The following is a 16,189-nucleotide window of genomic DNA, read 5'->3' on the forward strand; positions in this document are numbered from 1 at the left end:
AGTGGGACCCATTCACGGCTGTACAGCACTGAGACTGTGTAACTTTGATTTCTCTGCCTTTCTGCTCTGAATGAAACCTGCTCAGGCTTGAGTGGGCACCAGCTATGCCTTAACCTCTGCAGGGTTTTAGCACGGCATGGCCACATTTCAGACCTAACCATCTTCTTGCCTTTCAGATAATCCTGACAGTCCTCCCAAGACATGTGGGACAAAGTTCTCAAGAGAATCCACCACATGCCTAGCATGTCCATATTTCTTGAGACAGCCCAAGTGTATTCAGATGAACCACGGACCGCTTTTATCCATAAAATCCTTTTTTCTCTTGCCTTGTGGTGTGTAGATCCACAACCACCCAAGACTGCTTCTGTCCAGAAGTTCCCCCAGTATTTTATTCTCTGCCAAGTCTAGTTTGCCCTCTTTCTTCCAGCTCCCTATGCCTCTGCCTTTAGTGGTTCTTGTATTGCTGGTTTTTTCTAACATTGTCATAATCAGGGTGATTCCTGCCTCGGAACCACCAGGCAGATGGTCTCACTCAGGGACCCTACCCTTTTCTGAGTACTTAACCCTCTGAGAATCCAATAGGAGCTGACTCTTCTCACAAAAATAGACCAACGCACATTCAAACAAATCGCTCTATTTCTGCTGCACTTTCAGATAAAAACCCATGGGACTTCCTGTTTCTAGTCTCCAGGCTCCTTAACAAATGCATCAGGCGGAGAGAAACAGCCAATGTGTGCTTATCTCTGAGCCTACGTCACAGTCCCCTTCTACATCCGGTCCCTTTCAAGCCTGTCCTTTGGCTGCCTCCAGCGTTCCTTTGGAAGCTCTGAAAAATAGCATGTGTTCCAGAGGATGGGAATGGTGGCTGGCTCTGGAACTGCTCCTGCTGCCTCTAGTACTCCTGGAGACCAGCGTTCAAGGTACTTTCCACCAACTGTCTTCCTGTGACTGCACATCAGAGGCATAGGCAGATGGAGAAGGGGAGATGGGCTGTGGCTCAGTCCTGGAAGTGGGTCCTGGCCTGTGGGCAGCAGGTATTCCTATTCTGGTAGCAGGGCTGTGTTGAGGTTGGAGACCCTTCCTGCCTCAGCCTAGGAGACATGACAAAAATAAGACCCTGTGGAGAGGAGGAACTCTGCCCCTTGTTCCATGGCTGGTAGTTTGTTTAGTTGTGGGAAACAGTTAGGTTTTGTTTGCTTTATTTTTCCATTTTAAATAAGAGGAAGTGTTACACAGAAAGCCGCTACATTTTATGCTCAGATAAGTTATGTTTCCTTAGACATTCTTTGAGACTTCTTTATATACTACGAGTTAGGTCCTGAAATGCTACTGTCATTGTCTCAAAGATAGAGAGGTATTTCTCTGTCTAGTGTCTCTAAACAAGGGTCTGAGAGAGGCTCAAGGTGCTCTGTATTGAAGAAATGCTGAACACATAATTGTTAAGGAGAAAGGGCCATTCCTCTGCCATAGTTCCTCTTCTGTGCCCAAAAAGTGAGCAGTTTTTGCGTCCCTGTTACAGCTGTCCAACCCTACTTCTTAACCCAGCACCTGTCTTTCCAGGCTAATTGAGAAGCAGAAGTTAAGTTTTTGCCTTTTGTGTTATTCTCCCAAATGATACTCAGATCTTATTCATGTTAAAGGGCTTTCATGCTTACCTCTATGGGTAAGAAGGAGTAAAAATGAGCAAGCCTGGGGAAGTTATACTGCATCATTAAACTGTGGCAGTATATGTAGTTTTTAGAGAAATGAGAAAGGAATGGTTGGAGGAAACTCGGTTGATGACTCACACTAGGCTTCTCAAAGTGGCATCTAGTTAATAACGGTGTAAGCATTGAGCCAGGTGTCTTCAGGCCCATGTGTGGGCTCTGTGGGGTTGACTCAGTCATAGGATGCTGACATGGGCTTGGGTGTGGGTGCTGACACAGAGTGTTAATTCAGCCAGAGTTCAGGACTTTCCCTAGTCATGTTAAAAGCACCCTAACAGTTGATCTTTCCCTCACTTCTTTTCTGGGCTGTGTGTCTCTTTTGGTTGAAACACGAAGCAATTCCTGATTATATTATCCTTGGCGAGGATGACATTAGTTCTGTTTAGGTTTAACATCTTCCACTTCTGTGTCTTAAGTCAATAAAAAGAAAATTAAGCAACACTACATGTCAGGCAGTGTGTTGGGCATTTTGCATCCTTCTCATTTAATAGATTCACAAGGGTGCAATCATCATGTACATTTTGCAGGTGAAGATGCTAGCTTTCAGGATTTCCCGAAGGGCACACAGGTCTAACTTCCCACCTTATTAATAGGACTATGCTTTTCTGAAAATAAGCCCAGTGGAATCTTGATCATGGCCAACAAGTCTACATCTCTGTGAGTTTGTTATGCTCAAGCCATCTTGTGCGCAGTCTCTGGCTTTGCCACAGTTAACTACATTCTGACTAAGCTTAATGTCAATTGTTTGGAAAGATTGTCTTCTCTCATTGCTCTGGGCCTATGTCTGTTCCTCTCTTGATGTCCCTGTCCTTCCTTCAGGCTCTGGTGTCCATCTGACTTCTGCCTTGCTCCACACTTCGGTTTGTCTATTTCCTTGAACTCCGTGAAAAGAGGAACCACTTTGTGTTTTGCTGCTAAACTAATACAGTGCCTAGGATATAGCACGTGTTCAATAACTGTTAAATGAATGAGCAAATGGCCTCAGAGAACTTCCTTTTGGACTCTACCACAATATCTTGCTGGGAATCCAAGTTCTGCTCTCCTCAGCAATAAGGGATGCGTTTGTGGAAAAGTCTGAGACTCACTCACATCTCCTTCATCTCCTTCATCACTCCCTAGCTCTCTGATTTCAGGGCATACTCTGTTGAGGGGTTTTCCTGCCTATCCACAACACTTAGCAGGTAGCAGTGGCAGCAGCAGTGTACTAGGATCCAGACCTATGCTCTATCTGGGTTGCAAGCCATGGGATTTTCTGTAAACCAGAAAAGCTTAATAAGCCTTGGCTTCCTCAACTCTATCAGGAGTAAAGTAACATGTATGCATCCTCGTTCTTCAGGGGGCTGCTATTAATATCAAATGAAATAAAAACTGCAATAGCTTTGCGATTGCGGCACACACACAGTCTGAGACAGATGTAAGCCTGGGGTGAACCTAAACTCTCAAGTCCGACACTTTCAGCTGAACTCCTTTCAGTCATCTCCTCCAGACTTCCCAGACACATGTCAGAAATTTAACTCATCGAATTTCTTCTGGCCATCTAGTGCTCTTTGACAAGCTGTGACATGGCGGCTTGAGGTAATAACCACCATTTATGTCACCTAAGAATCTAGTGGTGTACTGCACTCGGCAATATTTTTGCTGTGTGTATATATATATTTATTTATTTATTTGAGAGGCAGAGAGAAAGACAGAGAGTTCCCATCCACTAGAATGGAAGCCTCTCTTGACCCCCAAATCCAAGCAATGGGCTCTGTTTTGTATGTACCCTTAGCATCACCCATTTTCCTTCCCTAACTTTTAGCCAGTGATAATCTATTAGTTATCTCTGCTCCCTGGGATGGAAGATCCTGAAGGGAAGGAGTACGTCTGTTGTATGCACACAGAGCCCAGCACACAGTAAGTGCTTACTATGTAGTCATTAGATGAGAGAATAAATGAATCAAGTGGCTTACGCATAGAGGAAGGGCGGCAAGAAAGAAGTTACGAGTCATTGCTTCGTCCCAGCTACAGGCTCAGGGCTGCCTTGAGAAAGTCGTTCTTCCATCCCACAGCAGCTGTTTCAAGCTCTCTCCCTTATCTTGAAGGCCTTCACCTCCCTGTCTGCTCTCCCAATAAAGAACTTGCCTCCTCCTTTGCTGAAGAAGTGGGGACTGGAGGTTGTTAGACAATCAGCTTCCTTCCCAACATCGCTAAACTAGGAGCTTCTCCACCTTACTGCCTTTTCCTGCCTCTCTTTTCCCTTGGAGGATGAGGGGTCCCCCTTCCATGCCTAGCCCCAGGAAATCCACCTGCTTTGAATCCCTATAACTTAGTCTTATCTGTAACCTCCCCCCTTCATGCCCTGCTCAATGGGCTCCTTCCCTGGATCCATCATCACTTAAGTCTTTTCTTTCCTTAAACGAAACTAACAAAAACTCTCTTTACCTTTCATGCTCCTTTACACATTGCCCTATCTCCTGTTTTCCATTTACACAGAAATGTCTTAAAACAATAATTATTTCTGGGGCCTGCGCTGTGGTGCAGTGGGTTAACGCTCTGGTTTGAAGTGCCAGCATCCCATATGGGTGCTGGTTCTAGTCCCAGCTGCTCCTCTTCTGATCCAGCTCTCTGCAATGGTCTGGGAAAGCAGTAGAAGATGGCCCAAGCCCTTGGGCCCCTGCACCCATGTGGGAGACCCGGAGGAAGCTCCTGGCTCCTGGCTTCGGATTGGCATAGCTCCAGCCGTTGCTATCTGGGGAGTGAACCAGCAGATGGAAGACCTCTCTCTCTGTTTCTACCTCTCTCTGTAACTCTGCCTTTCAAATAAATAAAATAAATCTTTAAAAAATAGCTATTTCTGTTGCCTCTCTCTCCCCACCTTCAGATTCCTTTGCAATATTGCCTACTAAACTTATTACACTTCCTACCTTGAGAAATGACTCCCTGCTCATCTTGCCATCCAAGACACAACCTGGCATCTTGACAACTTGTTCCCAAAATACTTCCAAAAGGTGTTTGTATAGGCTTGGTAAATACTTGACTTCATCAGAGAGCTCCTGGTAACTTCACATTGATATCTTTTTTTTTTAAAGATTTATTTATTTATTTGAAAGTCAGAGTTACACAGAGAGAGAAGGAGAGAGATAGAGAAAGAGAGAGAGAGGTCTTCCATCCATTGGTTTACTTCCCAGTTGGCCTCAATGGCCAGAGTTGCACCAATCTGAAGCCAGGAGCCAGGAGCTTCTTCCAGGTCTCCCACACGGATGCAGGGGCCCAAGGACTTGAGTCATCTTCTACTGCTTTCCCAGGCCATAGCAGAGAGCTGGATCAAAAGTGGAGCAGCTGGGACTCGAACTGGCGCCCATATGGGATGCTACGCCACAGCCCAGGCCCCTACATTGATATCTTTAAAACTCAGCCCCCTTTCTTCTTTGACAGTCTTACTAGAAGCCATGCAAAATGTTTTTAAAGTAGCCAGAACTTCCTCTTTTAAAAAAATATTTATCTGAAAGGAAAGAGACAGAAGGAAAATTAGACAAAGAGAGAGACCATCCATCTGCTGGTTCATTCCCCAAATGGCAGTGACAGGTCTTAGCCACTCCAAGGCCCAGAGCCAGAAATTCCAGCCTGGCCTCCCACATGAGGGGCAGGAGCCAAGTACTTGAGCCATCTTCCATTGCTTTCTCAGGCACATTAGCAGGGAGCTGGACCAAAAGCAGAGTCCCTGGGGCTCCAATCAGCACTCCGATATGGGATGCCATCTTTGTAAGCAGTGGCTTGACCCACTGTGCCACAATGTAGACCCTAAGTCAGTCTTTTTTGGTCATTACAGATAAGTGGTTAAGGAAAGAGGGAGCAGGCAGCATCCTGCACATGCCAGTGTCTTCGCACTCTTATTGGATTGGATTGGCCTCTCTGATGCAACCGCCTGTTCAGTCACTGCACAGTGGGTTGTGTTTTCCTGGGTGTATGTCTGAGGTTTGTTAGAGAGTCTGCCAAGGAAGACCTAAGCCTATTATCTCTGTTCTCAATTGTGGTGGACATAGAGGAATTTTGTCATTCAGAGGATATCTGGCAATGTCTGGGGACATTTTTGGTTGTCACAACTGGAGATGAACTACTGGCATCTAGTGGGCAGAGAGTAGAGATGCTGTCAAACAGCCTACAATGGAGAGGACAGCTTCCCCCCCACCCCCCAACAAAAAGCTGTCACAACAAAGATACCACCATTGAAAAACACTGGTCTAGGCCATCTGTTATTACTCATTTTATTAATACACGTGGAAACAAATATTGGAATGAGAACAGGTCTGGAAGATATGCATTAGGGTTTAAAAATATTAGACAGACTCTGTTCTTATGCTATGTGTTTCAAGAGGCCAGACATTCTGTCTGCATTGCTTTTCTCAGAGCCCAACCCAGTTGTAGACCCATCACAGCTGTGCAATAGCTGTTGCTTGGAATGAAATTATAACACATGGCCTGGACCATTCAGGAGCCTGTGGAAGTGAATGCCTAGGTATGTCTGCCTGTGTATCAGGGCAAGGTAATGCTTACTAAATGGCTAGATAGATAGCTGGGAGGATGAATGAATAGGAACTTGAGAGTCCTGGGACACAGGAGATTTTATGTTTTAGATTGAAGAGAACACTTTTGGAAATGATAGATGTGTGGAAACACCTAGGTGTAAACAGCTCGGTATAAATGATGTTGAAGAATATGATTGAGCTGTTTTGACAAAAATATGATGCTAGAGGTCACATTTTCTTTCCTCTACTTTTTTTAATTTGAAAGGCAGGGAGGGGGAGAGAGAGAGAGAGAGAGAGAGAGAGAGAGAGAGAAAGAGATCCCATCTGCTGGTTTACCCAGCCTAATATACTTTACATCTGCTGGTTTGTAACAGCCAGGTTTGGGTAGGCTTAAGCCAGGAGCCAAGAATTCAATCTAGATTCCTGTGGTTGGCAAGGATCCGAGTACTTGAGACATCATCTGCTGCCCCTGGGTTTGTATTAGCAGGAAGCTGGAATCAGGAGCAGAGCTAAGACTTGAACTAAGGCACTCCAATATGCAATCAGGTGTACCAAGTGACGTCTTAGCCACTGTGCCAAGTGTCTGTTCTACTCGGAGCTCTTTTCTACTGCCCTCTCTCAGCCTATGTATAAATATTCTTAGCTCTCCTCCTTCTACAAAAAGAGCCAGATGGACTTTGGTCCATCTTAGCCCTTCTAGCTATCATCTTTTGTTTCTCCTTGCCCTAACCAATGCATGTTTTTTAGAACCTGAGACAATGCAAGAGATTCCCATGAAAACAAAAATACAAATGAGAACAATAAGAGTTTAGTTAGAATGAGAAAGTCTCAATGATTTATAAATTTTAAAAAGCTGACAAATACTACATAAATCCCGAGAATTAGCTTAATATTTTATACTAGCTAACAGTTTCATGCTTCTTTGATACTTGACCACTGACCAGCTCTGGCTCTGAACCACTTCACACCCTGTTCCTCGTCTGTCTATAGACAGAGCAGGTGAGGCCCAGAGTACAGCAGGGATATTCCTGGACGCCATTGCTTCCCCAAAGTGGCTAGAAATAACTTCTCACACCAGTCCATCAACCACATAAACACAACCCACAGGGCCCAGATGAAATATTCCCCACTTCTAGTTCCCCTTAGGTACATCCCCAAATACCCACAATTTTGACACCACCCAACATAAGCGGAAATGTGATGAAAGGGATGATGGAGTGGAAAGAAGCAGTGGTTGAACAATTTGTGTTTAAAATACATTGTGTTCTGTCAACCATGTCAGTCTGAATACTTGGCTGGGGGCCCAGTAGGGCTATACTCATAGAAAGGGCCTAAAACATCGGCTGCATCAAATTCATGGTAGTTCTGCATCTGACACAACCTTTATTAAACAACAGTTTACCTAAACAGTTTCCATTTCCTTACCTTCTAATAATTTCCTTCTAAATAAAATGTAAGTGCACATGTAATACATGAGCCATTTTTACACGGAGGATTTTTCTCATACAGTCAACATTATGATAAAATGAAAACAGTTCTCTCCCCAATCCTGAAGCCCTCTCTGAATGTGCCCATTCTCATCCTTTCTCCTTGCTCACTTGACACCAGCCACTGTGGCCTCCTTGCTGTTTTTAAAAAACGGGAGGCATATCCCTACCCCAAGGCCTTTGCTCCAGCTCTTCCCCCTGCCTGGGTCACTCTCACCCCACCTGTCTGCTCGGCTTCCTCTCTTTTCTTTCAAGTCTCTGCTCAAATGTGACCTACTCATCACCTTATGTGATATCTACCTCCCACCTCCACCAGCGCTCGTGGCTTCCTTTACCTTATTCCAGGTTTTCTCTTTCCTTGATAACAATTATCCCTTCCTCGTATACTCTCCAATATATTTGGTTATTACATTGACTGCTTTCTGTCCCTTCACCTGCATATTCTGATACAGGAAGCTTTGCTATTTGGCTCACTGATGGATTCTGAATGCCTGACCCATGGTCAACAAATCTTAGCTGCTAATCACTGTTGGCTCACCTTAGTGGTCGTCTTTTCCAAAGAGGTCTTCCTAGTATTTCCTCCATCTCCTACCCCTGCACTCTGGAGAGGGAGAAATTCCTACCACACCCTGCAGTCCGTCCACATGGTACCCTGTGCTTGTCTTAATGACAGTAACCATCATACTATATTAGGCTGATTTGTGTGTCTGTCCTCCCACACCGATGTCATAAATATTTTAGTACAGAAATGTGTACTGTTCATTTCTGCACCTCTAGGGACTAACAGTGTTTATTGAACTAAACTGAACAGACAGGAAACACAAGCCCAGAGAGGAGACAAGACTTGTCACCCTTTTATTGGAAAATATACTGCTATGACAGAAAGAATAACAGAGCAAGCCTGGGTCAGCTTCAGTGTCATTCTTCAGTACTGCCTGGGGGCAGAACTGGGTGGATTACAAGTAACGGTCACTTCCCCGCACACTGCTTTATCAAGCTCCGACTGTCACTGAGTTCTAGTACGGAGACTCAGGCCTCTAACGAAGACCATACTCTCCGCTCCTATGCAGAAATCCCTTCTTCTTGCCTGCTCCAGCCCTGCTCTCCCTAAAGGCTGGTCCCATTCTGATTTTCATTGGCAGATCACTTAGTCCATAGGTTGATGGCGGTCTCTGGCAGCAACGTAAGTCTGCAAATCCCTGAGAATCTGTCCGAGAAGTACAAACAACTGACTTGGTTTAACACTACCAAACAGAAGATCTTAGAGTGGGAGTGGGAGTCTGACAAAACGAAGTACTTTCGTTCTAAATTCGAGACCAGAATCACGTTTGACCCTCAAAGTGGGGCACTGAATATCTCTGACGTCCGAAAAGAAGACAGCAGCGACTACCTCGTGAGAGTCTTGATGGCGTCAGGAACCGAGCGTGAATGGAAAATCCCACTGGAGGTATTTGGTGAGTTAGGGTACCAAAGGGCAAGTCTCCACTCCAAGGGTCCCCGGGGAGACCACTGTGGAGGGGGGGCTTCCTACCAGTCCCGGGTACATTCTCTGGGAGGAGAAGGGAAACTCAGCTTGGGCTTAAGTCATTTCCCCTGGATCCAGTTCTACTTGGAGTGAGCTTGACCCAGTAGGCTCCAAAACTGATAGCCTTATACATTTAAAACTCTTCTGAAGGTTGTGAGTCTAAGCTCTGAAGAGAAGGAAAATGGTTAGAGATAATTTCCACTCTGTTTCCTTCATTACTCCCTGTGATGAACCCAACCCAGTACTGAGACTTCATCAGACTTCAGGACAAAGACAGAAGAGGGAAAGGATGAGGCAGGAGCTATTAAGAAGAGTTTTTCCTTTTCAGGATGGGTGGGACAAAAACTCATAGCTTCAGTCAAATCACTGTATAAGGAATAAGGGCTGAGATATTTTTCTTGAAGTCAGACAGACCTGGATTCAAAACCAGTCGGTCCCTCAGTAGCTGTGTGACCCTGGAGAAAGATCGTTAACAACTCAGTGCCCATATTAGGTCAGGTTCTTTGGATGACAAGTGACAGAGGTCAGTTCAATGCACTTTTACCAAAAATGGAGAACTTATTTTAAGAAATGAGGAAATTTAAAGCAATTCAAGGAGCAAAGAAGAGTCAGGAGGGGTTCTGTGGAAGTAGATGACGTACTAGGTCCAGTCCAGAATCCTCAGGCTCAGCAGTCCGTGGACTGTGCCTGTGGCTGCTTTCCATCTACTTTTCTCTCAAGGCTCAGACATGTGTGCCACCAAATTTCAATTCTCAGAGAAATTTGAAGACAGACAAACTGGTTGACTTACCTTGGTTGGCAGGTGTACATTAACTACACATTTATGGCCAAAAGGATCAAGTTACAAAGTAGAAACACAGTCCCTGGGAAGGCTTCTCTGGGGCTGGGGTCCACAATCATTGGAGAAGAGGGGCTAGGCCAAAATCCAAGGGAGATGTTATGCTCAGAGCTCTGAGTTCTTCATCCTGTTACAAGAACAATTATATCCACCCAATCTAGGGTGTTAAGACGATCAAGATGGATAACGAAAGTGAAAAGAATTCTAAGTGCAAAAATAGTGCAAACAGAGAGTGTTGTGTGTATGTGAGCCCCACCAGCCAGAAGATTCCTGTCTAAGAGGACAGGATATCCTTCTCACTCACTTCCTCTCACTCATGTGGACTAGAAATGTAAGAGGCCCTATTCTTTTATTTTTACCTTTATTTATTTATCTATTTATTTGCATGCATTTCATAAATACAACTTGGGAACACAGTAATTCTTCCCATCATGCCCACCCTCCCACCCACACCCCCATGCCTCTTCCTCTTCCCTGTCCTGTTCCCAGTCTTGTTTTTTACTAAGATCTATTTTAGTTTAACTTTATACACAAAAGATTAACTCCATTCTATGTAAAGAGTTCAACACTTTGTATGAGGAGGAAAAAGAGAGAATGAAAAATAAAACAAAGACTAAAAACAAAAAATATTAAAAAAACAAAAACTGTTCCTCAACAGACCAGACAAGGGCTGTTCAAAGCTGTTGCACAAGATGCCCTATTCTTGCAACTTGCTTCTGTGTAAGAAAGATCCCAAGTCTCTTACAGTGGTGTTCTGGTAGACCAGTTCTCTAGACAGAAAGAAAAAGGTCTAAGTAAATTTTAAAAGCCACTTTTTGTATCATTTACCAACTTCCAGAATTTCTGTGATACTAACACTCTCATTACAGCTGATTTCAAACTACGAATGATTTTCACAATACCTTGCAAAAGTTCTGATGACCAGCTATCTACAGGTTGGTTTGGCCTTAGCACACCCTGACAGTCCCAGGATTTTTTTTTTAAGATTTATTTGTTTATTTGAAAGTCAGAATTACAGAGCAGCAGTCCAATGGCTGCAATGGCCAGAGCTGTGCTGATCTGAAGCCAGGAACCAGGAGCTAATTCCAGGTCTCCCAGTGGGTGCAGAGGCCCAAGGATTTGGGTCATCTTCAACTGCTTTCCTAGGTCCTAGCAGAGAGCTGGATTGGAAGTGGAGAAGCTGGGACTTGAACTAGTGCTCATTCGTATAGGATGCTGGCAATGCAGGCAGTGCCTTTACCCACTATGCCACAGCGCCAGACCCAGGATTTGGTCAATAGAAGAATCATCCCTAAGTCCAGCCCACACCACGTATTTGTGATAACTTGGAGGGGACTTCTTGGAGCCAGAGCATCCCAGCTGGTTCAACAAAGCCCATCCCTGAGGTGCCCAGTGCTGTGCTGATCACTGTGGGAAATGTAGAAGCAGTGTAAGAGACGAGATTAGAGAACAGGAAATGGTGAAAACCGGTGAGACAATTGCGTAGTAAAAGCAGTAATGTGCTTTGTGCAGATGTAGAACTAGAGTCCAGGGGTCCCAGCAGGTGAACTTCTGTAGCCCACCCCCACCCCCTCGCCACCACAGACAACCCAGAGGCAAGCTGTAATCTGGCAAGCTTCCTGCTGCATTTTAATCCTATGGGATCTGAGCTGCACAATGTCTGCAGGTGTTTAACTCTTGTCCAAAACGAAAAAAGTCCAGGGAACTTCAGGTAACCCAGCCCTAGCCAAGGAAGAAGCAGATGCTGGGCTCAGCTCTTATTCCAGCTGGCAGCAGACAACAGGAGTGAGAGCAATGTGGCCTCTAGCATATATGCAATACTTACACTCTGCAAAAAGCACTTGTCCGCGGATGGTGCCATTTTATCTTGGTAACATAGTGCTGTGAGTTGTTTATCTGACAGATGAGTCTGGAGGGAGGGATGGCAACTCCCTTGCCTTATGTCCTCCAGAGTCAAGTGCAGAACCCAGGTCGGTTTCACTTCAAAACTAGCATGTTGTCCTTTCTATCTCATAACTGCTTCATTCGCTCTTTCACTTATCCAGCCATTCAGATGCTTACAGAATATCTGTTATGTTGCAGGCCCTGTGCTAGATACTAAGATAGCAAAGCTATCAGACCAGTGCTGTTTATCACCACTGACATGTGCAGAGGACTATATGAAGCTCTCCGGAGCTCTGCCATTGCCAGGAGGATGGCAGTTCCCCTGAGTGGTTGTGCAAAGGGCTTTGCAGTGTGCAGGCTGATACCACGTACCTCAGGAATCTTCCAGAATCTGAGCCCCAGAATTCTTGAGGAACAGGCTGGACAATGGTTCAGCTGTGGATCATTGCTAAGAAAGGACCCTGAGCATCTCAGATGGTTGAGATACCACGTCTGACCTCAGCCAGTGTCTCTACCAACACCGGGATGTGCTTTCTGGCTCACAGGTTTGCAATTTGTTCCTGGGTGCAAGTAATGAACTCTGGCCCCCTCTCCTGGACATGGGTTGATATCACCTCTAAGGAGTGGCTTGTACTCTGAAGCTGCTCACTGGCTCCCTCTGTAGAGGGCTCTTCTTCCCAGCTCCCTGCCACTTGGGTGCTAAGAGGTCCTTCCCTGGTTCCTTTGGTGTTTTGTTGATTAAGCAAAAATGTTTTGTAAGTGTATATTTCCATTGTGTCATTTGATAAAATCCTCCTTATTTTCAGACCCCGTACCCAAGCCTGTCATAGAAGCTAAACAAATAAAGAAAGTGGACAACACCTGTTATCTGACCTTGTCATGTACTGTACCAGACCAGTCTGTCAACTACGAGTGGTATGGGGACTCAGGCCCATTACCCCAGGAATTCCAGAGAAGTGTCCTTAATATCACCCTTAACCCACAGAACTTCTCCAAGTCCTTCACCTGCCAGGTCAGCAACCATGTGAGCAGTGAGAATGCCACAGTCTACTTCACTTCATCCTGTGTTCTGGGTAAGAACCATCCTCCAGGGATCTGAGGGGGGCACAGGAGAGCCAGTTTTCTTTTGAAAGAAGAAGGATGCATAGATCCTACCCAGGTTTCTGGCATAGACAGTGGCAGAGAATCTCAAAGGGGTCTGTGAGACCTGGGAGACTTGGGAACCGTTCCCGGCTCTGTCTCTTACCTCATCTTTGTGGAACTTGGTGTTATCTGCAGAAGGCATTTGTCTCTGGATCTCTGTTATCACTCCCATCCCCTCCCCTGCCTCAAAATACATGGTCCTAAAATCTGAGGCCAGGGTTGTTACAGGTCATTCTGACACATCAGGGTGAGCTGAGGGAAAAGGGGGCAAATTGGAGAGTGGCTGGGATGGTGTTGGAGAGGTTCTGAGAAGGGTTTCTGGTAGACAGCCTGAATGAGCCAAGGGAAGGAGGAACAAGTAGATGAGTGGGAGAGAGGCTAGGGATGGGAGTGACAGCCTTATCCTCAGGCAAAGACCTCGATGTTACCCAGATTTGTGCACCATGACGAGTCTAGGAAGGCAAACTCTGGGTTTCATGTTTTAGATTCCTCTCCATCTCCTAGGAGGAGCCACTCACTGGAGCAGCCTTGCTGCCTCTAGATCAGGCTACACAGATGCTGTAGTGAGACAGCCACGCACATACATTTTGGAATCAGTCGTACCTGAAGCCAATGCTGACATCATCACTTACTAGCTAAACATGTTTCTGAGCTTCTTCAACTCGTGTCTTTCATAAGTGATAGACAAAATAATAGCTATGAGGACTCAAAGAGATGACACATGTACTTGACACATTCTCAATGACTGATAGCTTCATCAGGCTCAGTCCCTTCAAATCTGGAGCTATTAGGGTTTGGAGACCCCATAATAAGTTTGGATCCTATCTGCAGCACCCCAGGTCTCTTTTCTTCATACCCCTAAGGTGACATCCTGAGCCCCAGTATACACATCCTTCCAGAAGACCTCACGCCTGTGCTGCTAATGTTTACCATGGTCCCTGCCATGCCCAGTCATCTGGGATCCTGGTCCCTAAGGAAATTTCTCTTTTGTAATCTTCCTGGCCTCATTATACCACCTTCACCGTGTTCTTTTACCTCTGCTCCTACATGGGTGTAATGGAAACGTGTGGTCTTCTTTCCTCTTCCCAATTAATTGATCTGATCTTTTCTTGCTTATCCTGATGTGCCCTGCTCTTCCACTGCCACAGATCCAATATGGCAGCTTGTTGTCTGATCATGTGAAGTTCCAAAATCAATTTCATATCATGACCACATTCTGAGACCCAGAAAGGGAAGAGGCACAGAATTCCCATCCTTATAAAATGTGGTGCCTTCTCATCTGCAGAGAGGATAAAATCAATAGTAAATTCACTTTTGGGGAGACTAAATTCATCTCATCCTTCTACAGCCACCCAAGTTATTGCACCCAAGTTATAAGCACCCCTAACCTTCCATCACTGTTTTATCACGAATTCCCCTTGTGTTCCTCTTTTACACTCCATTCCCTTTCCTTCCCTTATCTTTGCATTGGATCTCTTCTCTACTCTTTCTTCCTTCCTTTCTACCTCTTTTCCTTTATTGCCTTTCCTTTTTCTCTTTCCCTTCCCTTTCCCCCTTCTAGTTGACACAGATAGTTAGAAGAGTGAGGAGACAAGAAAGGGAACTGGTCCTTTCTTCTCTAAAGTAAGCTGTATGTATCACGGGTTTGTCATGAATAGCACTGCATGGTCATCTGTCTTCATCTGAAGTTCTTTCCTGCCTCATTGTTTTCCAGTGTAGGGGAGTGACTTTTCCCCAGGCTCACAAATATGCCAAGGAAATCTGCAAGCACAGGACATAGCCAAACCAGTTGACACTTCAAGGAGTGTTGCACTGATTATGCATTATGTCTAGGGAGAGTGATCTCTGAAGAGGAAGAGAATGCACCAGGCATACTGGGATTCCACACCAATCCCTGATATCCCTGCCCCTTCTCAACACATTAATCAAATCACCTAACTACAGAAGGGTCTTCTTGCTCTTTCAGCTCGATCATTTGGAGTAACTAGGATGGCAAGTTGGCTGGTGGTCACGGCACCCCTTGTTCTTGGCTTCCTACTTACCTGAGACGAACCCTACCAACTCAAGACAGAAACTTCAAGGCCTCAGGATCTTACCTTCATCATCAACCATGCTCTTAACCAGGACAGACGTTCTGGCCATACGGAAGGAGAGAAAGTATGTTATTGAAGCATCTACCAGGATTTTAAAATCTTAAAAAAAAAAAAAAACTGTGGTTAATACTTAATTTCAGATCCCCTAGCTGCTTATCAACACACATAAATGCTTTCATTCCACCAAAAGCATTACCACACTGTGCAAATGTATTTTTGTTTAAATAAACTTTTGATATGATTGTCAAAGTGGATTCCTGAAGGCACCCAGAATCTCTCCGACAGCACCAGCTCCATCAGCCTGGACCAAGTGGCATGTGGAGACACCAAGGGAAGAGCCTGAGATCACAGGCTCCCGAGTGTCAGCCTGGCGGAGGAGTTGAATCCTGCCACCTCTGAGCCTTGTTCCCATATCTGTGCCAAGCCCCTGGGGAGCCAGCTCTCCCAAGACACCTCCCCTGCTTCCTGGTCTCCTGCCCAGTGCTTTGCTTGGCTCCACCTACTTTGAAGAACAACTCCTTAGGTCTCCTAAGGGCATGGAGTCAGGCCTATTCCCCGCAGGATAGAGCATGCAGCTCTGCCACAAAGGCAGGGTCCCTCCCAAGCCATTCACAGGGTATTAAATTCTGTCTCTTCTTTTCACCATTGTCACTGTGTGCACAACTCAAGTCCTGGAGGTGACATCAGACCCAGTGAAATCAAATCAACCCAAAGCTCTCACCAGGGTCTTCCAGGAATTCCTAGGATCATCAATGACATAAAACCTGGGATTTTGGCCTCATGTTCTCCCTCTCAAGGGCCTGGAGCTGTAGGGGTTACTAAAGAATGTGTTCCACCTCTAGCGAGCTGCCCCCACCTCCCCACCTCTTTCAGCCCTCACCTCTCCATCCCATCCCATCTCCTCTGTGGCAGATGATGCTGTGTGTTCACCAAACGCTTTTACTTTCCTTTGGGTCAGCAGAGAAACTCCTTTTCCCAGTGTGACTGGTTCTAGTTGATAGAAAC

At 45.4% G+C, this 16,189-nt stretch overlaps 1 protein-coding gene across 2 annotated transcripts; it reads left to right on the forward strand.

Annotated features, from left to right (window-relative positions):
• Positions 1-778: 778 nt before the first annotated feature.
• On the forward strand, positions 779-15,433 carry CD48 (CD48 molecule). Of its 2 annotated transcripts, XM_002715223.6 has the most exons (4): positions 779-920; positions 8,844-9,155; positions 12,755-13,021; positions 15,058-15,433. In XM_002715223.6, exons 1-4 carry the CDS (start codon positions 839-841, stop codon positions 15,135-15,137), a joined length of 741 nt encoding a protein of 246 aa, XP_002715269.1. In that variant the 5' UTR covers positions 779-838; the 3' UTR covers positions 15,138-15,433. The 2 variants fall into 2 exon arrangements, with proteins under 2 accessions (XP_002715269.1, XP_089193076.1); XM_089336950.1 differs by lacking the exon at positions 8,844-9,155.
• The last annotated feature ends 756 nt before the right edge of the window (positions 15,434-16,189 follow it).

The sequence above is a fragment of the Oryctolagus cuniculus genome, chromosome 7, assembly GCF_051225735.1.
Source record: "Oryctolagus cuniculus isolate XC-2025 breed Fujian yellow rabbit chromosome 7, ASM5122573v1, whole genome shotgun sequence".
Taxonomy (NCBI): domain Eukaryota; kingdom Metazoa; phylum Chordata; class Mammalia; order Lagomorpha; family Leporidae; genus Oryctolagus; species Oryctolagus cuniculus.